At 37.2% G+C, this 25,238-nt stretch overlaps 1 protein-coding gene across 1 annotated transcript in view; it reads right to left on the bottom strand.

The window, feature by feature from the left end:
* PRRG1 (proline rich and Gla domain 1) overlaps positions 1-23,008 on the bottom strand; it is a 49,762-nt gene extending 26,754 nt beyond the window's left edge. Inside the window, 3 exon segments of the mRNA XM_087829369.1 lie at positions 115-204; positions 207-277; positions 22,774-23,008. Coding sequence (XP_087685495.1) covers positions 115-204; positions 207-277; positions 22,774-22,843 — 231 coding nt within the window. The 5' untranslated portion in view covers positions 22,844-23,008.
* Positions 23,009-25,238: the final 2,230 nt, after the last annotated feature.

A 25,238-nucleotide genomic window follows, 5' to 3' on the forward strand; every position in this document is an offset into this window, starting at 1 on the left:
GTAAGTTTTAATTGCTAGCAATGCACACCACTTGGGAATGCAGATTTCAAACATACATCAAAAAGGTAGGCAAATCTGTGAAAAAAATTTTGAAAAGCTGCCAATATACTTACAGTTTTTTTCATTATTTTCAAAAGCTGCTCTTGCTTCTTCGAATGTGCAGAATTCTTCTTTGCATTCACGTTCAATGTTGCCTTGTCTTATATTTCCTCAAAAAGTCCATTAGCTCTTGGGTAGTGTTTTAGTACTGAATTGGCTTTTGCTCCTGTGAGGAAAACTAAAAAGAGATATAAAAATAAGCATACATTTGTAATAAAAAACGTGGAAAGTTAATATAAAAGATGAAAACTGCTAGATGCTCTTTAGAAAAGAGCCAACATCCTAAATCTCTTTCTGTGAGTCAGCAATGAAGTAACATTTAGCTCCAAATCACCACATCTACCATCTTCCTCATCATGTGAGTATGTCTTTTCAGTAGCAGTTGCCATGGGCAGTGACAGTGACATAGTTAACTATGTTATATTCAGACTTTAGCACATTCCTGCCAACCATGGGTGTTTAAATATAGGAACAATGATACCACCACTTATACCTATTATTATAAGTGGATACCCTGAGGCATTCTGCTGCTGGCCAGCAGCAAGCAAATCAAAATCCAGTATCTAGACTATCAGTCTTTGTCCCTTAACTAAAAAAAAACAAAAAACCCACACAAATAAAACTCCAGTTGTACCTAATGATATAAACCCAGAGGAGCCTTACTTGTATGAAAAAGAAGAGGTGACAAAACAACATCCAGAAATTAAGATAAATTTGGCCATGATCCATTCCAAGGAATAATAGTTTTGTTCTAAATTCACTTAAGTTAAATATATTGTGAAACTTCAATATATCAATGCAATTTCACTGTCCTTCAGAAAAAGAAAATTCTGCGTGACTTACAGGGGCATTTCATATAAACATTCAAAATGCACATTTATGATACCTAATAAAATAAATAAGGCAAGTTATATGCACAGTTATGGGGAATTATTTTTATTTTTACATACAGATTCATTTTAAACTAGACTTCAATTACATTTTCCTAAAAGTGTCATGCTTGTTTGCAGGGATAAATATAATGCTACTAGAAATTAATCTCCACTAATGCAAAGAAATTAGAAAAAATCTCTAATCTGATAAGACTTCTGACATGGGCGAAGGCACATTACAGATCCTTCAAGATATTTAAAAACATCTATATTTTGCAAAGAACATTTTGAAGTAAATGAAAAACAGCAAATGCTTTTTTAAAAATGACAAAAATAGCAATGAATTTAAGGTTTACTTCATTTTAGACATGTGTTTCACTTTATATGAGATATGGATTTATTACTGAGGATTCTTTAAAATACCCAAATTTACACCAGCTAGATGCACCTCTACTAGGTTGAAAACTATGTTGGCCTTCCATAAGTGTTTCCTTCCTTCTGTACCTCAGAAGGGTAACCATCTATAAAATGAATCAAAGAGTGATAAAATATCATTAGAAGGAATATTTAAATTGTGGTAAGTGCTACGAAGGAAACTAAAAGAGTGCTACTGAGATTAAGAATACCAGTGGAGCCCGGCCGGGCATGGCTCAGCGGTTGAACATCAACCTGGGATCCAGGAGATCAGGGTTCGATTCCTGGTCAGGGCACATGCCCAGGTTGTGGGCTGCAGCCAATCAATGACTCTCTCATCATTGATGTTTCTATCCCTCTCTCTCCCTCTCCTTTCCTCTCTCTGAAATCAATAAAGATATATTAAAAAAGAATACCAGTGGAATTTTCTGGCAGTGCTTCTCACAGTTTAGCATCATCAGAATCCCCTAGAGGACTAATTATCACAAAGATTGCTGGACCCAGCTCCCAGAGTTTCTGATTCGATTGGTCTGGGTGGGGCCATGCAGTTGCATTTCTAATAAGTTCCCAGGTTATGCTAGTGCTGCTGGTCCTACTAACACAGTTTGTGAACCACTATCCAACTGTGTGTTACTGAGAAGGGATTAATATATTTAAAATATATTTTAAAATATATTTTACTGTATGACTTTTAGGGCCCTTAACACCTTGCTGACCAGCTATTTCGAGCCAGAACTCACCTGTGTGGCTGGCTACTTTTCCACACTTGAATATTAAATGAAAGCATCTGAATAAACTTAAATGTACTTTATTTTGTCATATCTTATATTACCATATGTTGAAATTAAACATATTTCATGTATTTTAATATTTTTAAATATTTTACTATTGTAATATTTTTTTGAATGTGATATATTGTGTAACATGTATTTACATGTAATGGTACTAAACAAGTTTTACATACATATTGTTTCACTATGCTTTCCCTTAGAAGAATACACTTTACACACCCTAGTGAGATTTTTTTAAAACGCTGGTTACTATTTTTTGTAAAACATGATCTTGCACCTCTTATAATCTGAGCCTCAACAGAGATAACTAAGAAAACAGTCTAGAATGCTCTTTTAAAACTACATTGCTTTCAGACCTTACAATTACTTAAATTAATGTAAATGCAGACATGAGTTATCTCATGACCAGTCAATGACATTTGGGAATGGAAACATCAGTTAACTCTTAACTGGTCAGCAAGGTGTTTTAATATATGTTTAATATATAGTTGTAAATCTCCAGAAAAAGAACATGACCCATGCATCTGTCATATTTATTTGACTATGGCACCCTTTTTTGAGGGACGTTTCACTTAATTAACAACTACCTAGCCATTGGTCTTATGTCCTCTAAAATGACATACAAGTCTTCTCTACATAATAAAGCTAACTAATACATGAAGACAGTAACTGATTTCCCTTGAGTATTCTATTTTCCAGGATAAATATATCCAGTTCCTTCATGTAATGCTCATATAAAATGTGTAAGAGTTTCTACATCATCTGTATCTCATAAAATATAGTGTCCTAAACTGAGTGCAATATTCTAAGTGTGGTCTGATAAGTGTAAAACTGATCGGGACTATCTATCTGCTTCTTTGTTAGAAAACACAATAGATATGTTAATGTAGTCTAACATATCCCTGACTTTTGGGACAGTTTTCCTGAAGATAAACCAAACAAACAATAATGTATTTTGAGCTTTTAAGAGAAAAAAATGAAATTCTCCTAAGAGAAAATAATTTTCTTATGTGCTATCTACATGGAAAAGGGTAATCAAGGAATGTAGCTAACTCTTGTAACCAGAAAGCAGGCTAATTAGGGTGAAGCAACTATAAGTTAATGTAGCAAGACGTATCATCTAATCCCAGCCTAATCAAATTACCAAGAGCATTCCACAAACACCTTTGGTGTATTTCTTATACTTGGAAGCAAAGTAATATAATAGTGAGAACTCTAGTTAGAATAAGCTGGCAAGTAGATTTTAACTCACTTGCTAAATCTGGTCAACTAGAAGTACCACCTGGAGTAAGAATATGACCAGTAGTGAAGATATTGTTATAGATTAGCTATGTCTGCCATATAATAAGGAACAGGAAGCTGTGGCAGAGTATTTACCAGTCCTCATCGAAGTAATTTGTAAATCTAATGGATGATAACAGAATTAGAATATTTTTAATGTGGAAACAAAAAATAAAGGGGAAAGGGGCAACTTGGACCCATAGGATAAGATTAGACGATCTCTTTCTAAAACACTAGGCAATTTCCATGCTGTAAGGGCTTCTAAAATTAAAGCAATGATGTTTGAAACTAAAGCTCATCCCTTCCCTCTGCTTCCTTCTCATCAAATTGTGTGAGTTAGTCCGCACAAAGTAGCCCTTTGAGGGCCATTATTCCCACCATCAAGAATCATGTGTACACCTTTATCAGAGATTACATGATGTGACAAGTATACAGAATATGAATGTACTTTGAGAACACGAAATTGAACTGTTATTCAAAACATGTACTTTTCTTGCCCTGGCCAATGTGGCTCAGTTGGCTGGGCATTGTCCCATGCACCAGAAGGTTGCTGGTTCGATTCCCGGTGAGGGCACATGCCTGAGTTGCAGCTGGGTCCCCAGTAGGGATCGTGCAGAAGGCAACTGATCGATATTTTGTTCTCACAATCGATGTTTCTCTCTCTCTACTTCTCTCTTCCTCTCTCTCTAAAAATAAATAAAAAATCTTTAAAAACAAACAAAAAAACATGTACTTCTCTCATTAAAGGAAATAAAGACAAATGTAAACTGCTTTCTTTAGATAGTTAGAAAACATCCTTACTAAAGAAAATATTTAAACTCTAAGACTGATACACACATATACACCCACAAAATAAGTACATATACTCAAAAAATATTACTACTTTTTCATAATTTCAAAATAAATAGCTGTCACCTATACTTTCTCTTCAAAACAAAAGAATAAAAGTAGATGAAATAAGATGGCTTCTCAAGGAACTCCCTAAGTTACTGCCTTAAACCAAACTATGCAGTTGTGTAATATATTTTTAATGCATTGCAGGATACTAAACTCATATTTTAATGACAATAATCTTTAGCTAAGTGAAATCCTGTCCATACATTTGCTGAAAAAACAGCAGATGATAAGGTCTGAAAATTAACAGCTGATTTGGAAAATTCTTTACTCCAATTATATAATCAGTTTTCTCCCCTTGGGTCTTATTTCAATAAAGGAGACACCATTCAAAGTTGCACATGTTTACATTTTCTTTTAAGTGAACAAAATTCTTTTTCTTAAGACATATTTACTGAGCACAGACCATGTACAATGAGATCACAAAGTTACAAAGATGAGTAGCAGATGGCTTCTGGCCTCAAGGTTTGCCAGTGCAAGAGATAATGAAGATAAAAGATACACAAAGAGCTCCAATGCAAGAATGAACATGGTGGATGCTTTTTTGAGGTCAAAAGGCAGGTATATTTCTAACGGATAAGGTGTGTTTGGGGTGGGGGAGGAAGCTGAAGACAGACCCTTAAAAAGTGTATTTGAGCTGGCATTTTAAGATTGGCAGGATTAAGACTAGGAAAGACATTCTAGGAAAACAAAACAGTAAGTGAAGACTTGAAATTAAATAAAGCAAGGGTCATAAATGAGGAAGTGAGCTGGTCAGCAGGGCCAGAGTACAAGATTCAAAATAGAAAGAGCAAGAAATTAAACTGGAAACAGGCCCACATCAATGTCATAAAGGCACTTAATGTTAGGGTAAGATACTGAAACTATTTGACAGCACTCAAGATTTTAGACCAATTCTTCAGAGAGAATAACCTAGAAAACTATTATATCTATAATACATATAACATATATGTATATATATGTATAATATATATGCATAGCCTTTTTAAAAAATATGTCTATTGATTTCAGAGAGAGGAAGGGAGAGGGAAAGAGGGAGATAGAAACATCAATGATGAGTCATTGATTGGCTGCCTCCTGCACATCCACTGCTGGGGGTCAAGCCCAAAACCCAGGCATGTGCCCTGACTGGGAATCGAACCTCATTTCCTGGATCACAGGTCTACACTCAACTGCTGAGCCACGTCAGCTGGGCTATACATAGCCTTTTACTGGCCTTTAGCCTTTTCCCCTCCATTTTCTCCTCCTCCTACCCCAAAATGGAGGGGAAAAGGCCAGGTAAAAGGCTACTTACAATAGACCAGGTTAAGAAATAGAGATTATGCATTAGAATGGTGGTAATAGGAATGGAAAGAAAGGGACAAACGTGAAAGATGCAGATATTAGGTGATTTCTTCGGCCACTACACTCATAATGCATCTTATTCCTCAGTAAAACCAAATGTTACCATTCTCCAAACAGGCTCTTTAATACTTCCGTAATTTTGTACCTAATATTTCATCTGCCTAGTGAACTCTTAGTCCATCCAGATATAACATTCTCTAAAAACCTTCCCTAGAGTGTATTCCCCAGTTCATTAGACAGAGCTGCTATAGACTGTCAGTATTTACATATACTTAAATTATTGCAATTAATTAAGCTGTATTATGATTTTTGGTACACCTATCTGGTTCTCCCTCAAGACTAAGGTTCTCAAAGGCAGGCCCCACGTCATTAATATTTTGATCCAATCTCTGTCTTTCATAACATCTAGTAAATAACTTGATACAGAATAAGATTCGATAAGTACGGAATAAATGAAAAGGTAGAATGGGAGAAACTTGAAGGCTGAGTAGTGACTGGAAGCTGGGAAACCATGGACTATGCCTCTAATTATGAAACAGCATGCCAAACTTACTATATGATTGTGAAATGAATACATTAACAGCAAAGTTTCTAGGGAGACAGTACTTGAATATCCTACTTTTAACAAAAGAAACTACCTTTTGAAATTTGTAAAATACTTCTACTTGTGCTCCGCTTGGATCAGACATTTTTTGTTCTGTAAGAATCATTTGATTTTCCCTAATAGTTGTGCGGAGGTAGACTAGCCAAACACCTACTGTTCTGTGAACTAGCTCCTCGATCCCCAAAGTGTACACCAAGATGTGTGTCTATTACTAGACATAAGGAATTAATCATGTATAGCATAGTGTTAGTTTGCTTGCCAGCACCAATCACAGCTCTTTCAAAGCAACTTATGTAATCCTTTTGAAAGCACCCCTTTTTCTGCCTTTATAAACTCTTTATTTCCCCCTCAGAACACAGTTGGGGTTTATACCCAAAACTGTGTTTCCTGAATTACAATTCCTGAAAAAGACCCCCAAATAAAGCTTTTGTTCGCCTTGCAGTTCTTGGTCAAAATTGACAACAATTTCATCATTAGATAATTCTATATTCATTTCCTTTGTGAAGTTGGATTTTTGGCTGTGATTTTTTAAAAAAGTGCTGTGTGAAAAATCAATGTGGAATAGGAAATGGAGGTGGTATCCACCCATATCCAATATGCTCCACTATCCAATCTGATCTCAAGGTTTGAGAAGTTGTGCAGTGCACATCAGGCACATATATCCTATTAGTAAGTAACTGCACGGCTATTTAAGGGTGAAATAAAAATATTGCTTTCTTGCAATTTATGTATATTATTTTTCAAATGGCTACTAAGCTGTCAGGATATAAATACTTATTAAGTTGTTTGGACCTAACTACTTAATAAATAAACCTATTAAGTATTTATTTTGGCCTACAGCTGCTATGAAAAAATCACTGTGACAACTAAGGGCACTGTAAATTCAGAAAGTTTGAGAACCTCTGACGTAGGGGTTCTGGAGACAGATGTAGTCTTGCCACTCTCTCTCTCAAATCCATTTGGCACACCAAGCTTAAATGGGCTGGGAAGTTCCTTCTGTGAGAAAAGAAACCAAGATCCCTTTTCAAAGTTCAACGTTACCAAAACCTGTCAGATGGGTAACTGCTGTCCTGATAAGAGATACAAATATCAGGAAAAGAACACAGTGTAGTCCTCTACGCTATATTACATCACTCAGTTGCTGGTTATTCTCAATTAGCTCCTCTGGTTCTATGAGCTTGGGGAACAGGCCAGGAATATGAAAACTGAAACGACAAGGCCACCAATTAGCTGAAACATTGGGAAATCAGGCCTATTGTATTATGGAGTGAGCAAAAGTGAGGGAAATGCTAGGTAGAAAGATGCCCTCCTCTTTTCCAAGCCCAGCTGGGGCCACCTATACCTCAGTTACTGTAGTGATTCCTTAAGTGTCCTTGGAACTATTCTGGGTACCAGAAAGCCTGGTTTGAGCTCCCTGGTTTTGACGTAAGACTATACACCAGCAACAGTGGCAAGAATATCAAGAGCAAGAGAGAATGGAGACTTTCTACAAATAGAAATAAACCTAGCATTTCATTATTTTTTTTCTTTAATGCAAGAGTCAGAGCCTACTCCTCTAGACTTAATATGCAACCGTAGAGTTCTTGTATTTCTCATAGGAACAGGGTTGGTTAGGGAAGGAAGAACTATATTCTTGTATTACCAAGGGCTGTGGTGGTTTAATTTGAGTAACAAATGTGATCACTTTGGTATCCCAAGCTTGTTAAGTGGTGCACATCAGTTACACATTTTGAAAGTAAGAAAAAGAGTAGTTAGAGCAAATAGCTATGTGAGGAAAGCAAAAACCCTGAGCTTCCCTTCTTCATCTGTAACACTGGAATAACAACACCAATCTCATAGTTATAAATGAATAATGTACATAAAGTACTTCGCTCAGGGCTTGGCAAAGAATGGGTGCTTAACAGATTTGTTGCCACGGTAATAAAGATAGTTATTCAATGAAAGGATAAACACAAGATTTACCAAGCTGATAATAAAAATGCACGTAGAAAATACAGAATAAATGAGTAAGGATAAAGTTAATTTGCACTGAGTCTGTATGCTTAACTCCAAGGATGCCTGGGAGTTTGGTCCCCTTGGTCAAGTTTGAGATGAAATGTACTAGAGCTTTATAAAGTGCTTTTAAAGTCTGAACCTCCCTTGGAGACACACTGTACTAGCCTGTCTATACTGTTTACTGAAAATGTATAGATTGTGGATTGCATCTGATTTAATTGAGTATACAGACTACTTTCAGCTACATGACCAGCGGGGTATCAAAGATTCTCAGTAGACCTGCGCTTTGGCTCCCCTGAAACCAAGATTATCTTGTACATACACTGGTGGTTCACACTGAGAAGACAAAGCATGTCCTGTGACTAAAAATGGCCTTAGAAGCCATCTTTCTCCTGCTGCACTGGAACTTTAGCCATTATTAAAGCCTTATGGGAGTCTCATAGGTCTTTTCAATTATCTAATGTTGTACAGTGGCTATAATATACTTTGATGATTCATAAATATTTGGGGGTTATCATGAGAGTTTAGAATTTCAGAAATTCTTCAGAAAGTAAATTAAGGCCTATTTCTGGTCCTTCTTTATAAGGACCTGATACCTGTAACAAACTCCAAGGAAGCATCTTTTACCGTAACTTATGTGCTTACTTTTATTAGCTTCAATTTTGGTCAAATGTATGTTCATAAGCTATCATCATTAGAATTTTAACAACAGACCACAAAGAAGCTCTTAAGAAGAAAAGGTTAAGAAATGAAAATTATATATATATGATAGATACATATGTTTATAGAAGCATGAGTACCTACAACAAAGTACACTAAATAATCATTTTCTATTGATTTTTTAGGTTATCTGATAGTTCAGGTACCTGTTCCAATATTTTATATAATTAATTAATTGTAGATATTAATGACAATAATATATCATTATGAAGAAGTCACTCAAATAAACCCAGTTTCATGAACTTAGAAACAAGAGATGACCAAGGTTATGCATTACAAGTTATCTTATGCTTTACCTAAAAGGGAGCCTCAGCTCCCTCAGACTAATCAAGGACTAATTTATTCAACTCTCATCCACAAGCCTGGCTATGAGACTTAGAAGCCTCACTGCACATTATTGTTGAAAAGTAGAAGGGCAAGGATAGGCTGAACTAGATCAACATATTGACAGCAACAAGAAGTGAAACTTGATTAATCTGAAGGCAAGGGAACTGAGAGACAGATGCCTTTTGAGAGTTATTTACAGTAGGCTCTAACCACCCTCAGAGCTCCCAAAGCTGTAGACATCAATGATTATATTCAAAATGGTGAATCTGAGTCACCAAGAAAGGACCATATGATGTTCAGGATATTGTTTAGGAAGGCAGTAAATTATATGATCTATTTTAGAACTATTTCCATAAAATTACTTTTTTTAAAAGCTTTTCATTTAAAAGGTGAGCATGAACACTCTGCAAAATGTATTTATCTAAATGGAAAGTCTGTTCCTATACATTGTTGTATAAATGATGGTGTATCAGACAATCTGTAACAAGTCCACATGCTAACTAGGAAGCTTTTTTTCCTCTCCTGAATAAATCTCTATCTTGTTTACTTGTGAATTTCTCATAAAGACTGCAGAACATACTAAGCTACTGACTTAACTGAGCCTTCTGTTTGTCACATGAAAACTGCCTTTTGAAGCTATCTTGTTGAAGTCTTAGAAAAACCAATATTCATTCACCACTTTCACCCACCCTGTACTGAGACAAATGAAATTGCAGGAAAAAAGAAGAGTGCAGTATGGTGAAAAGGTCCTGAATTTGTACTCAGAATATGCAGATTTCCGTTCTAGCTCTGACACTAAACCATGATTCTGCATTTGTTGCTTAATTTATCTAGGCCTGTGTCCTAATTTGTGAAGCTAAGGAGTTGTATATGACTTCTTAGGTTCTTTTAGTTGTAACAGTGAACAGTTTTATAATTGGAAAGATATTTGTTCAGTGGAAGTAGTGTATCGTATCCAAATTCTTTAGGGATATGAACACACTATTTTCCAGCCAACCAACCACCACCCCCAAACCAAAAACAAAAAATAAACAAGAGAAAATCAACAAGTCACACTCCCCACCCAACCCTGTGCTCAGATTTATATTTAAAAATCTTATGAAGTGTCACACTCATAATTCCTTGTTTTCTTGTTTCTAAGCTATTTTTTTTTTAATATATCTTTATTGATTTCAGAGAGAGGATGGGAGAGGGAGAGAAAGGGATGGAAACATCAATGATGACACAGTGACTGATCGGCTGCCTCCTGCACGCCCCTGACTGGGGATCGAGCCCGCAACCCGGGCATGTGCCCTGACCAGGAATCGAACCCCGATCGCCTGGATCCTAGGGCGACGCTCAACCACTGAGCCATGCCCGGCCGGGCTCTAAGCTATTTTGATACTATTATTTACTCACTTGTGCCTGTATACAATGCCTTCAGGGTTGTTGTTGCTTTTTTAACTGAAATAAATATAAAATGGGTACTTCTTATCACAGATTGATGAAAATAACTTTCCCTAGAAAAATAAAGCCTCAAATTCTAAAGTGACACTTCATTCACAAAAAAGATGCTATTTGGATCCTCTTCCTATTATTTAGGAAGGTGGAAAAAATAGAATATTTCTATACAATAAATATTGTATTTAACCACTGTAACCTATTTGTGGAAAATAAAGGTTAATTTTTTTCATAGCAAGTAGGTTTATAATTCAGAATTTGTTGTATGGTGGTGTTCATGTACTCAATCAGGTTGTTACAAACTTACAGCTTAATTAGAATGGCATGTAGTATGTGTTCACAGCAATTAGTGAGCTGACACCCACTCAAGAGCTCAGATAGTTAAAATATAATTTAAAGTTAAAAGATTGAGCTACTGTGAGTGAGAAGTCTCAGGGTTTGAGAGAAGAATAATTGCTATTAATATCTTTAATATCCTGAATCTGCTTCTTAGGGACAATGTAATGGTTATGATCACTACCTAAGACTTTTAAAAATGAATATCTTTATGCTACCGGAGGTAATGCAATGAAATGACAGGTGCTAACAGGCAGGTTTCGGGAATAAGTGTGGAGAAAATGCCAGAAATGGATTTCTATACAAGAGAAGACAAAAGAGGTAATGTACAAAGTCAATATTCTTTGAAAACAAAACAAACATGTCCCCCACAGTGAGTCTAACTAACTCAATATGGTTTTCTTAAAAGCTAAATTTTGGATCAAGTATTCAGATATCTCTTGTCTAATAATTTTATGCTTCATAGGGAATAATAAGAATCAGAGAAATGGTCTAATAGTTTCTTCCACAAAGGAAGATAAACAGCCAAATTTTCTTTGACAGAGTTTTACAATTTATAACTCCTTCTTATCCAAAATAATTCTTCATTACATGGCAGATGATTGCAATCAAGTTGCTAACAATGGCAACAACTGATTTAAATGTATGATACTCTAACACATGATTATTTCTAGACTAGGGGCTATGCCTTACCACAAGAAACAAATATGGAATTACCAAATAACATGTTATCAAACAATGAATGGGTTATCAATAAGATCAGGAAAGAAATCAAAAAATTTCTGGAAACAAATGAAAATGAACACACAACAACCGTAAATCTGTGGGGCACAGTGAAAGCAGTCCTAAGAGGAAAATTCATAGCACTACAAGCCTACCTCAAAAAGCTAGAAAATTTTTAGTAGACTAATTTGCCCTACAACTTAAAGAATTAGAAAGCTCCCCTATGAAGTCGTCCAGACTAGGGCTTTTGTTTGCTGGGAGGTTTTTTATTACTGCTTCGATTTCATCAGTTGTTATTAGCCTATTCAGGTTTTATGATTCTTCTTGCTTTAGTTTTACATGATCTCACTCATATGTGGAATCTAATAAAATAGACTGAGGAACAAAATAGATCCAGAAACATAGAAGCATGAAACAGACTGATAAATTTCAGTGGGAAGGCAGGGGTGAGGAAGTGGGTGAGAAAAGATTAATCAAAAAACTTGTATGCATATATGCATAATCCATGGACACAAACAACAGTGTGGGGTAGGCCTGGGTGGGAGGTGGATGCAGGTTGGAGGGGATCAATGGGGGGGTATCTGTAATACTTTTAACAATAAAGATAAATTTTAAAAAAAGAAATGGAGTCTCATTAACAAATTAGTGCCTTTGTTAATTAGCACATGAATTTCAGAAATGACTTTTCACTGGTGAAATCAGTTATTTATGCATGAACTTGCTCTAGAAATGATAACAGAATTCAAACTTGTCAGGGCCTGGGAGAGGGAGGAATAGTGACTTACACCTTAATGGGTCCAGGGTCTCCTCTGGAGGTAACGAAAATGCTTTGGAACTAGATGCTTGCACATCATTGTGAATGTACTAAATGCCACTGAACTGTACACTTTAACATGGTAAATTTTATGTTTTGTGACATTTGCTCAATTTAAAATTGTCAATAGTGCTGAGGTTGAGAAAAATTCTAAATGTATGTACCAAAGGTTATTTTCATCTTAAATAGGTTAAAATCATAAAGGATTCCATCAAAGACAAAAAGCATCAAGCATTATAATGAGTTGCTTTTCTTTTTAAGTAGTCTGACCCTTAAAGTATTAATTACTTCATTTCTTTTTTTCTGGTGGGAAAGACTTGCCAGGAAAAAAGAATGGCCGTTTTCAGCCACAAGCCAATTTGACACTACTGCTATAAAATTATGAAGATAAGAATTTATGATAAATTGGTGACATCACCTGAAAAGCAGAGGCATGAATATGCTACTATAATAGAGATTATCAGATTTAGCATAGGCCAGAAAATGAAATAATTGTCTTTAAATGTGTGCCTGCATTTGAAGTATAAACCAGGAAGCTGTCAAATCAAATTAGGCACTACATTATGAGATAGTCACTTTATAAGGCTTATCAGTGTGAACATTCATTCCCCATTTGAAAACATGGTGCTATATGCTTAAAGTTCAGTATTGGCCTCACCTCAACAGTAAAGTTTGGCAATGAATCAAAGAGCTTAGAGATTTATTGTGGTAGCTATAAATCATCTTTTCTTCCACAAAGTCTTGATAAGTAGGGGGACATGATTGGGTTCCTTGGGTTAAAGAGCCAGGCACATCCAGGGATCCAAAGGAATAATGCTGCTATGTTTTATAAACACACACACACACACACACACACACACACACACACACACTTGCACACAAAGAATGTACCTGGCAGCACTGCCACTGTTTCTCTACAGCATGGCAATTTGTTCATGCATATTAGACCATCAAGAGCATGTCACCATTAAGTATAGAAAAGGAAAATCGAAATTGACTTTTCAGATTAAGATTTTTATAGACCTAGGATTTTTTTCTAGGCTACGTAAAAGTTATTTCCAAAGACTAAATACTGGAAGAGGAAAAAAGAAAAAATGCTGTTATCTTCATATTTTATCTTAATTATTCTCCACAAATAAAACCTGTAAGCTTGCTTTGATCCAGCTATTCCAGATATTATTTTCTATACAACAAAGTAAAATTAATCCTTTTGAATATTCATGGCTAAATTGTTATTCCTGTTTGTAAAAAAGGAGTAGGAGTATCATGTGGTCAGTTATGATTGAAACAGCCTGATGAATTTCTTCCAGAAGCTGTGTTCTTAAGTTAGATAGTGAAACTAGGCATCAATAACTGTATATTAGGCTATTAAATACCATAAACTGTTGCTATAGCACTAAGAATGTGCACTAAGAGAAGTGTGTTCTGACAGAAAAAAATTCAGGTGGAAAACAGGTATGCTTTAAAAATCAAATTATATTCAAACATTGAAACATAAACAATATCCTCAAAATTTTTAGCAAGAAAACTCCCAAGATACTGCTTTGTGGATTACTGCAACTTTTGACGTTAATATATGCCAGTTGCTAGGGAGTGGTGAGGTAGGAATGAAAAGATAGGCTAAAGTTTTAATTTCCATCTGAAGATAATTGAAGATAAATACTCAAGTATATACATACTCATTTGTAAAAATACATTCTTTCCTTTGTGAAAATGTTAATTCTCTACTAAAATCTTACACATAATTTTATTTATGCATGCTGTTCTTTTTTGTAACAGTATCTCCCCTTGTCATCTCACTATTCTGGTGTTCCACAGTGTATTATATTCTTTGTGTTAAGAAAAACTACAAAGATAAAAACCTATTAATGCAGAAGGGTGACTTTCACCAGGTAAATGTCTCTGGCCCCTTAGTTTAGGCACTGCCCACTGTGGGTTCTGTACAGCAAGCTTCTGACTTGAGCTATCTTGTTACTTGCCTTGGTGATTGCCAATCAGTATAACTGCCTTTGCAGCCATGGACCCCCACTGCTCTGAGAATTTGAAATTTGAGGTAATCCACTAACTAGTACACATGTGTTTTAGCTGTTACTATAAATAGTGATGAACACTGAGCCATTTCTCTTTGCCTATCTGTCCAATCCCCCATGTTATGAGAAATATATGAACATCATCATAGATCTTAGAAAATATTTTCATTCACACCTTCTACAGCAACAGATAACTCCTAAATTTTTAATAATCTACTTTTATACATTACTGATGACTCTAGGGTATTCAAAACATGGTTTATTGGATGAAAATAAAAACTAGATATGGCATAAGGAGACCTAGGTTTACATTTTGGCTTTCCATTTATAGGCTGTGGACTTTACATAAGACTTTCTCTCACAACCCTCAGTTTTGTAATAAAATGAAGATAATAATCCCTATGTAAATCAAAGGGTTGTCTTACAACTCAAATAAAGTAGAATGAATTATGCAGTGACGTCAGAAAAATGGTGGTGTGAGATGCCCTGGCCTCTCCCCCTTAAATATCAACAAGTTAACCAACGACAATTCAACAAAGAATCCCCCTACCCAATACAGAGGCATGCCTGAGAGATCCGCACACTGAAACATCTAAAGGTGGGCAACCGGGAATAAGCAGGGAGACAAGAAGGGAGGAAAGCACAGATGGCCCACAGACACAGCCATATAGCCAGGAGCTCGTTGCGGAGGCTGGAAGAGGGGAGGAAGCCAGTGGTAGCAGGTGATTCCTTCAGCCGGCCGGTAGGAACAGAGAGTCCAGTAGGGCGAATTTAGTGAACAGTGACTGAGCCAGCAGACACTTGACAGAGTGCAGGGTTCTGCCACGTGGCTGTCACTGTCAGACGGGGGTGTTTCTGACAAAGAAATGGAACCAAAGAGACCTGACACCCCTTGGACTCCCAAAACTTGACTCCCACTGACCTCAGTGTTGGGTCAAGGAACATTTTATTTGTAAACCAAGAGCTATTGCAGTGGAACCAGTTTCCCGCTATGACAGATCCCTGGGTTTGGTGCTTGGGGCAGGGCCCCACAAAGGTTGGGGTTGCCATTACAGTGAGGGCAAAACAAACCCCACCCCTAAGCAACAGGGCTGTACTGGCTTACAGAAGACCTTGGAGGTCAAGACTGGGAGATCAGAGGAAAAAAAAATTATGTGATTTAGCACCATCTACTGGAAAATAGGAGAAAGACCTTTTCAGAGAATGTTGCTATAGAAGGGACATTTATGCCTAGACAGAGGAAATAAGCAAAAACCATGAACAAGGATGATCAGAAAGAAAATGAAAAATCCCAAAAAAGCAAGCTGGAACACATGGAAGTATGTGATATAAATGAAAGATTTCAAAATTGCAGCTCTGAAAATACTCAATGAGATGCAAAAAAATACAGGCAATTCAGTGCACTCAGAAAACAAATCAATGTGAAAAACAAGTACTTTACCAAAGAGATTGAAACTTGAAAAAAAAAAAACACAATGAAAAATCCTGGAAATAAAGCAGGCAATTAAGGAGATTAGGAATGAGCTACTGAGCATAGAAAGCTGAGCCTGCCATATAGAGGAAAGAATAACTGATACTGAAGACAGAAATCTAGAAACGATGCAGCGGGAAGAAGAGAGGACCTGAGAATAAAGAAAAATGAAAAGGGCCTGAGCCTGCTTGGCTCAGGGGTTAGAGCATCGGCCTGCAGAATGAAGGGTTTGATTCTGGCAAGGGAAAGTACCTCGGTTGCAGGCTCGATCCCTGCCACAGTTGGGGCATGTGGGAGGAAATCAATCAATGTGTCTCTCTCGCATCAATGTTTCTTTCTCTCTCCCTCTCTCCCTTTCACTCTCTCTAAAAAGCAATGTAAAAAATATTCTTGGGTGAGGAAAAACGAAATTTAAAGAGCTCTACAAGATCTGACTCCATCAGAAAAGCAATATTAGAATAATATGCATTCTGGAAGAAGAAGAGAGGGAGAAGGGAACAGAGTGTCTATTCAAACAAATAGTGGATGAGAAATTCCCAAATCTATGGAAAGAACTAGATCCTTGAACCCAAGAAGCAAACAGAACCCCTAGTTACCTCAATTCAAAGAGGCCCTCTTCAAGGCACATTGTATTAAAACTGTCAAAAATTAATGACAAAGAATTATCAAAGCAGCCAGGGAAAAGAAATAAGTGACCTACAAAGGAAAACCCATCAGAACTTCATTGACTTCTCAGAAGAAAGTCTACAAGCCAGAAGAGAGTGGAACCAAATATTCATATGTCTAAAAGAGAGAAATTACTAGCCATGAATAATATATCCAGCAAAATTATCCTTTAAGTATGAAGGAGAAATAAAGACATTCCCAGCCATATAGAAGCTGAGAGAATTTATCACCAGGAAACCTCCACTGCAGGAAATACTCAAAGGAGTTATTCTACCTGAAACAAAGAATATAAGGTCACAACACACGAGTAAGATCACCAAAAACACTTACAGCATAGCCCGGCCCATGTGAGCATCAACCTATGATCCAGGAGATCGCAGTTCGATTTCCAGTCAGGGCGCATGCCCGGGTTGCAGGCTCCATCCCCAGTGGGGGGGGCGTGCAGGAGGCAGCTGATCAATGACTCTTCATCACTGATTTTTCTATCTCTCCCTCTCCTTTCCTCTCTCTGAAATCAATGGAGACATATTTAAAAAAAAAAAAAAACCCAAAAAACTTACAACATAAAAAGCGGTAATTTTTGACAACAAAAACATAAAAGGGGAGAGGGTAAACGTCTGAACTGGCAAAGGAGGGTGAACATCAGATGCACTCAAAAGAAAAAAACTATTGTAAATATGTGATTTTATTTTTTATAAACCTAATGGGTAACCACACACAAAAATCCTGGAACCAGGAGACATAGTTTAAAAAAAAAGAGGACACAGAGGAAAGAAGTATGAAACACCACGAAACAAAAACAACAAACAGAAGTACAAAGGAAAAAAATCAATGGAGGCACAGAGCTACCAGAAAACAAAAGATAAAATGGCTATAGCAAACCCTCATACATCAATAATTAACTTAAACGTAAATGGTCTTAATTCACCGATAAAGGGGCACAGAGTAGCAGAGTAGATCAAAAAATAAAACCCAACCATACGATGCCTACAAGAGACACATCTAAGCTGCAAACACAAAGGTAGATTCAAAGTAAAAGGGTAGAAAATGATTCTTGAAGGAAATTACATCTACCAAAAAGCAGGTGTAGCCACACTTTTATCTGACAAAACAGATTTCAAGACAAAAAAGATAATGAGACAAAGAGGGACACTTTAAAATGATAAAGGGGACACTACATCAAGAAAACATAATACTTTTTAATGTTTATGTACCCAATCACAGAGCACCGAAATATATAAAGCAACTACTCACAGAACTAAAGGGAGAAACAGATCAAAACACAATCATAGTTTGGGACATTAATACTCCATTAACAGCTCTGGACAGGTCTACCAAACAGAAAATCAATAAAGAAATATCGGCCTTAAATGAAACGCTAGACCAAATGGACATAATTGACATTTAAATAGCCTTTCATCCCAAAACATCAGATTATACATTCTTCTCCAGTGCACATGCAACATTCTCAAGGACAGACCATATGTTGGGTCACAGAACTAGTGTCAACAAATTCCAGAAGACTGAAATTATACCAAACATATTCTCTGACCATGATGCATTGAAATTAGAAATCGACTGCAAAAAGGAAGTAAAGAAACCCACAAATACAAGGAGATTCAACAACATATTACTAAAAAATGACCGGGTCAAAGAAGAAATCAAAAGATGAAATCAAAAGATATACAGAGGCAAGTGAGAATGACAATACAACATATCAAAACTTCTGGGATGCAGCAAAAGCAGTAACAAGAGGGAAGTTTATATCATTACAGGCCTATCTCAGGAAACAAGAGAAATCCCAAGTAAACAACCTAACATCACATCTTAAAGAACTAGGAAAAGAAGAATAAAAGCAACCCACAGTCAGCAGAAGAAAGGAACTAATACAAATTAGAGCAGAACTGAATGAAACAGAGAACAAAAAGACTATACAAAAAATTAATAAAACGAAGAACTGGTTCTGTGAAAAGATTAATAAAATTGACAAACCCCTGGCTAGACTCATTAAGGAAAAAAGGGAAAAGACCCATATAAACAAAATCAGAAATGAGAGAGAAATCACCACAGACATCACAGATATACAAAGGATCATACTAGAATATTAGGACAGACTATATGCTACCAAATTCAATAACCTAGAAGAAATGGATATGTTCCTAGAAACATGTAACCTTCCTAGACTAAATCATAAAGAATTGGAAAATCTAAATAGACTGATCAGTGAGGCAACTGAAACAACCATCAAAAACCTGCCAATAATAAATGTCCAGAAACAGATGGCTTCACCAGTGAATTCTACAAAATATTCAAAGAAGACGTGATACCTATCCTTCTCAAAATCCTCCAAAATAGTGAAGAGGCAGCATTTCCTAACTCATTTTATTAAGCCAACATAACCCTGATGCCAAAACCTGGTGAGAGTAACACAAAGAAAGAAAGCTACAGATCAATATCTCTGATGAATACAGATGCAAAAATCCTAACAAAATACTAGCAAATCTAATACAGTAGTACATAAAAAAAATACACCAAGATCAAGTGTGGTTCATTCCAGGGGCACAGGGATAGCTCAACATATGTAAATCAAAGTAATACACCACATTAACAAAAGAAAGGATAAAAATCATATAACCTTATCAATAAATGCAGAAAAAGCATTTGATAAGATACAACATCCATTTATGATTAAAGCACTCAATAAAACAGGAATAGAAGGAAAGCATCTTAACATAATAAAGACCATATATGAAAAACCCTCAGCTAATATCATACTCAATGGTGAAAAACTGAAAACTTTTCCTCTAAGATCAGGAACAAGACAAGGATGTCCAATCTCACCACTCTTACTCAACATAGTTCTGGAAGTCCTAGCCAGAGCAATAAGGCAAGAGAAAGAAATTGAAGGCATCTAAATAGGGAAGGAAGAAGTAAAACTGTCACTTTTTACAGAGGACATGATTCTGCATGTCCTAAAGACCCCTAAAGAAACCCTAAAGACTCCACCAAAAAAACTATTAGAAACAATAAACAAATATAGTAAAGTTGCAGGATAAAAAAAATCAAGGACCAAAAATCCATTGCCTTCCTGTATACTAAAAACAAAACTTCAAAAAAAGAAATTAAAAAACAATTCCTTTTGAAATTACAACGAAAAGAATAAAGTACCTAGGAATAAACTTAACAAAGAACGTGAAAGACCTATATACTGAAAACTACAAAGCATTATTAAAAGAGACTGAAAAAGATACAACAAAATGGAAAAATATCCCATGTTCATGGATTAGAAGAATCAACAGTTAAAATGGCCATATTACCCAAAGCAATGTACAGATTTAATGCAATTCCCATCAAAATAGCAATGTCACTTTTTAAAGAAATAGAACCAGAAATCATCAAATTTGTATGGAACCACAAAAGACCCTGAATAGCCAAAGCAATCTTGAGAAAAAAGAATGAAGCTAGAGGTATCATGCTACCTGACTTCAAATTATACTACAGAGCTATGATAATCAAAACAGCATGGTACTGATACAGAAACAGATACACAGATCAGTGGAACAGAATAGAGAGCCCAGATATAAAACCACATGTATATGGGCAGATAATTTTCAACAAAGGAAGCAGAAACACACAATGGAATAAAGATAGTCTCTTCAATAAATGGTGCTGGGAAAACTGGAAAGCCACAAGCAAAAGAGTGAAACTGGATTACAGTTTGTCGCCATGTACAAAAATTAACTCAAAATGGATCAAAGACCAAAATGTGAGATTTGAAACAATAAGTTACATAGAAGAAAACATAGGTACCAAACTAATGAACCTTGGTCGTAGAGAACATTTTATGAACTTGACCTCAAAGACAAGAGAAGTAAAGGCAAAAATAAATGAATGGGACTGTATCAGACTAAAAAGCTTTTGCACAGCAAAAGAAACTGACAACCAAAGAAAGAGGGAGTCATCCAGATGGGAGATGATATTTGCAAACAGTAGCTCCAACAAAGGTTTGATTTCCAAAATATATAAAGAACTCATAAAACTCAACACCAAACAAACAACTCAATCAAAAAGTGGGCAGAGGCCCTGAACCTCTCCCAAGAAGACATAAGAACAGCCAATAGATACATGAAAAGATGTTGGACGGACCTCACTAGCAGTTAGGGAAATGCAAATCAAAAGTACAATGAGAGACCACCTCACACCTGTTAAGAGTGGCTATGTTCAACAAGACAAGCAATAATAAGTGCTGGAGAGGTAGTGGTGAAAAGGGAACCCTCATTCACTGCTGCTGGGAATGTAGACTGGTACAACCACTATGGAAAGAAGTCTGGCGATTCCTCAAGAAATTAAGAATAGAGCTACCATAAGACCCAGCAATCCTACTCCTGGGTATATACCTGGAAAACCCGAAAACATGTATTTGCAAAGATATATGCACCCCTGTATTCATTGTAGCATTATTCATGGTGGCCAAGACATGGAAACAACCAAAGTGTCCTGCGATAGATGACTGGATAAAGAAAATGTGGTGCATGTACACAATGGAATACTACTCAGCCATAAGAAAGGATGAAATACTGCCATTTATAACAACATGGATGGACCAAACAGTATGAGTTACTCTGGAAGCTTCTGTTGACAACTAACTTGGAGTTAGGACACGGCATGAATTAGTCCAAAATTCTGACAAGATTTTTTAATTTATTCATATTTTAAAATTTCTAAACTATCAGAGATTGGCATCTTTTGTGAAGTTTGGGAAAGAACCAGAATTTCTGGCGTTAATCTCCAAGGAAAGTTCTGGGGGGAAAAATAAAGAACAGGCAAAATCTGATTCAGTAGGTTCAGGAAGATATCTTCCATGATTAATTGAGGGCCTACCAGGGCCCATACTAAGATGGGGCAAACAAAATGTCTAGAGCACAAAAAAAAAAAAGGAGGCATTCTCTGTCACTTGCACAACTCTAGTGTCAGCCCTGCTAATCAAATAACTTCATTTTAACTACTAAAAGACAGAACCAATGAAGATATACTTATTCAATAAAGACAGCAATGTGCAGATACCACTGCTCTCTTCTACTGTACTTTATAGAGTTCTCAACAGGCTTATCATATGTATTATCACATTATGCCAACCTCAACTTCCTGAGGCTAGAAACACAGAATGTATTAATCCCACCTCAGATGTGAACAAACAAGTTTAGGTAAGCTCAAGGATTTGGTGAAGGTAGTAGAGGTAGAACTTGAATTCGGGCCTTTGATTCTCCACATCCAGTACTCTTCTCACTACACACCAAGACTCTCTGTGAGGTCCTTTATAGCATCTGATTTTATAGTCTACATTGATTAGAATTATTTATGAAGTCACTAGTGGCTGGTTTATATTAACAATAAAATGATCTTCAATTTGTCTATTAGTTACCCTAAGTCGCCTTATAAGAAAGGGAAAAGAACAAAAGGAATTCATCTAATAGTTCTTAATGCCAGGCTTTAACATTTTTGGGGAAATCAAAACCATTTATAAATCAACCTCACAGATAAATTTTTTAATACTGTCACTGGTTGCATAGAATGATTGCTTTTGTTTACGTTATTATGAAAAAGACTTAGAAACCATTAGAAGCATATGGGTAATTTTGTTAAGAGTTGTAAAGAAGCTGGGATTAGGGCAGGTCTATATAGTATCAAGTTAGGGCCTTCTCCCCTTGTACTGGGAGATGTCCAGAAAAGAGCAGAAGAGAAAAAAAAAAGACCCTTGCCTGTGAGCAACATGTGGTCTGTTGGTCTTTCTCTACAGAGGCCTGATTCAGACAAAAACTTTCTAACACCAACCAGAAATACAATTTAGGCATCCACCAAAAAAAACCCCTTTGAGTTGCAAATCTAATTTCCTGGATACAGTGGATTAATATGGAGAGAGTCTAAATTATTTAAAAGCGAAGAGCAACTTACTCCTCCCCATGTTTTCTTGTGGTCTCTGGGAGGTCCCTAGATGATGATTCCCTGTAAAAACACAGCACATACACACAGTCAGATTCACAGAGGCTGAGTCACTACATCAAATAAGTTCCACTAAAGCTTATGATATCAACTTGAGCATTTCATTTCAGTGTACGCTAATCTTGCCTCTTTACATAAATGTTTTCTCCATCAAAAACAGATATCTAACTTCAGAGGACAGAAACATAGTATTCTGGAAACACTATGACTTTATTTATCTGGCATTAGTTTCTGCCCTTGTCAAATTAAACCCATCAAATTGGTCACATGCTTATCTCTTAGGAGAAGGCAGTGATATCAATAAAAAATAGTGGACAAAAATGCCAAAAGGTCCAATTTTAATAACCAGGCTACCATGTTATTAGTTTGTCTATCCTTGGCTTTTCTTCAATGTCATTCTGTGACAAATCCAATACCCTTTACAGGGTAACATTTTCCATACCTCTAATCAAATTATCCCAGAGGCAAAGCAGCCCATTCAGAATTATTACCCATAAAAAGTACGAAGCAATAACCACAAAAACTTTGGAGGAAAAAAACACATATTGCAAATGCAAGTATGCATGGAGGAGCAACATTTGTGTTTTCAAAAGATGAAAATACAGCCCGGCCGGGCGTGGCTCAGCAGTTGAGCGTCGACCTAGGATCCAGGCAATCCGGGTTCGATTCCCGGTCAGGGCACATGCCCGGGTTGTGGGCTCGATCAATGGCTCTCTCATCATTGATGTTTCTATCTTGCTTGCTCCCTCTCCTGTCCTCTCTCTGAAATCAATAAAGATATATTAAAAAAAAAAAATTTTTTTTAAGATGAAAATACATACACAGAAGCTATTTCATAACACAATGCTTCATTTTCTGACAGGTTTCGATCACAGAAGCACCACATTTACTGTTCACCTGCCACATTCCCAATATGGAGCTAAGCACCAGAGAGGCAAAATTATAAGATATAATCTATCAGTCCATTAAGGAATGCATAACCTACTGAAGGCTAAGCACATAGGGGAGAGTGATGTCATCAAGATGGCCACATAGGTCTCCTTCATAGGCCAACTTTGGTCCCTCTCACAGGAAGACCAGTTAGCAACTATCCATAGAAAAGACATCACTGTGAAAATCCCACACTAGAAGGGTAAGAGGACTACATTCACTCTGACCACACTGTTCCTCCCCTACACTGGCACAGTGCCATACCAAGAGGCCACCCCGAGCCTGTGGTTTCTATAATGGGAAGAGAGCCTGAGGTGTACATCCAGCTCCTCCAGCATGTGGGACACTTCCCAAGGAAGCCCACTCATGTCTTGCCTCATGGGAGTCACTGGAGGAATCTGCAGGGCTTTCATAGAGGTGGATAGGGGGTGGGGCTTACAGCAACCAGGGTTCAGGTCTTGGCAGACAGCATTCCTACCTGCAGCAATACCCGATCAGAGATCCCAGGCAGAAGCTCTGGCAATCTGCAGAGTGGAGCCAGTGACTCCTCTGGCTAGGGAGCTCAGTTGGCAGTTCTCCCTGATTTGGATCTGCAGTCTGTGGGCCATATGAGCAGTGGGGCCTGTTCTACCAACCTGCTCAGGGAAGGAAGCAAACTCCTAGCATCACCCGAGTGCTGAGCATAGCCTCCAGCTGTGCCAACCCAGGAGGCCTAGCCAGAGAACTAAAGCAGCCCTGGAGCCCAATCCTACAACCCTGCTTGGTCAGGGAGGCAAGCTAGTAGCCCCACCAAACTCTTAAGCATAGCCTCTGGCCCTACTTAACCAGGAAGTCTGAACAGTGACCCTGGGCAACACAGGAACCCAGCCTACATCCCACCCAACCTGGGAGCCCAGTCTACAACTCTAATAAGCAGAGAAGGCCAGCCTATGAACCTGCCCAATTGCTGAACATGACCCGTGGCTTTCTGCAGGCAGGAAGCTCAGCCAGTAACCCTGTCCATTTAGGCGCATAAACTGTGGTAGGCAGTTAGACAGACATGAGCAAAGCAAGGATGATGGACCAGGTACAGAAGGTCACCAGGGTAGAAAACCTTGGATGCCTAGCAAAGAACAAATGTAGGGTGGGACCTCGCCCCCAGGGTGATCTTTTCTCCCCTAGCATATCACTAGTCATGCGGTTTAGACCCCCTGACCTTTCCTCCCTAGAGATAATATTTAGACCTTAGTTGTATTTCAGCTCCATGTCCAGAAAAGCTGCAAAACCAGACAAGCAATGCCACAGATGACCTCAGGACCAGCTGCATTGGAAAATGACCCCCTGCCCTGGCACTGATCAATCAGTGGAGAGCTAGACCCTGAAAGGACACACCTGGAAAGCTGCTGAATATTCTATTGAGATCTTCTCCCCAGGACTTCCCCTAAGATCTCTACCCTTAAAACCCTTAGGAGTACTGAGCCTTTCCCTTCCCCCTCTCCCTCCCCCAG

This window comes from Miniopterus natalensis, chromosome X, assembly GCF_054644295.1.
Source record: "Miniopterus natalensis isolate mMinNat1 chromosome X, mMinNat1.hap1, whole genome shotgun sequence".
In the NCBI taxonomy this organism is placed as follows: domain Eukaryota; kingdom Metazoa; phylum Chordata; class Mammalia; order Chiroptera; family Miniopteridae; genus Miniopterus; species Miniopterus natalensis.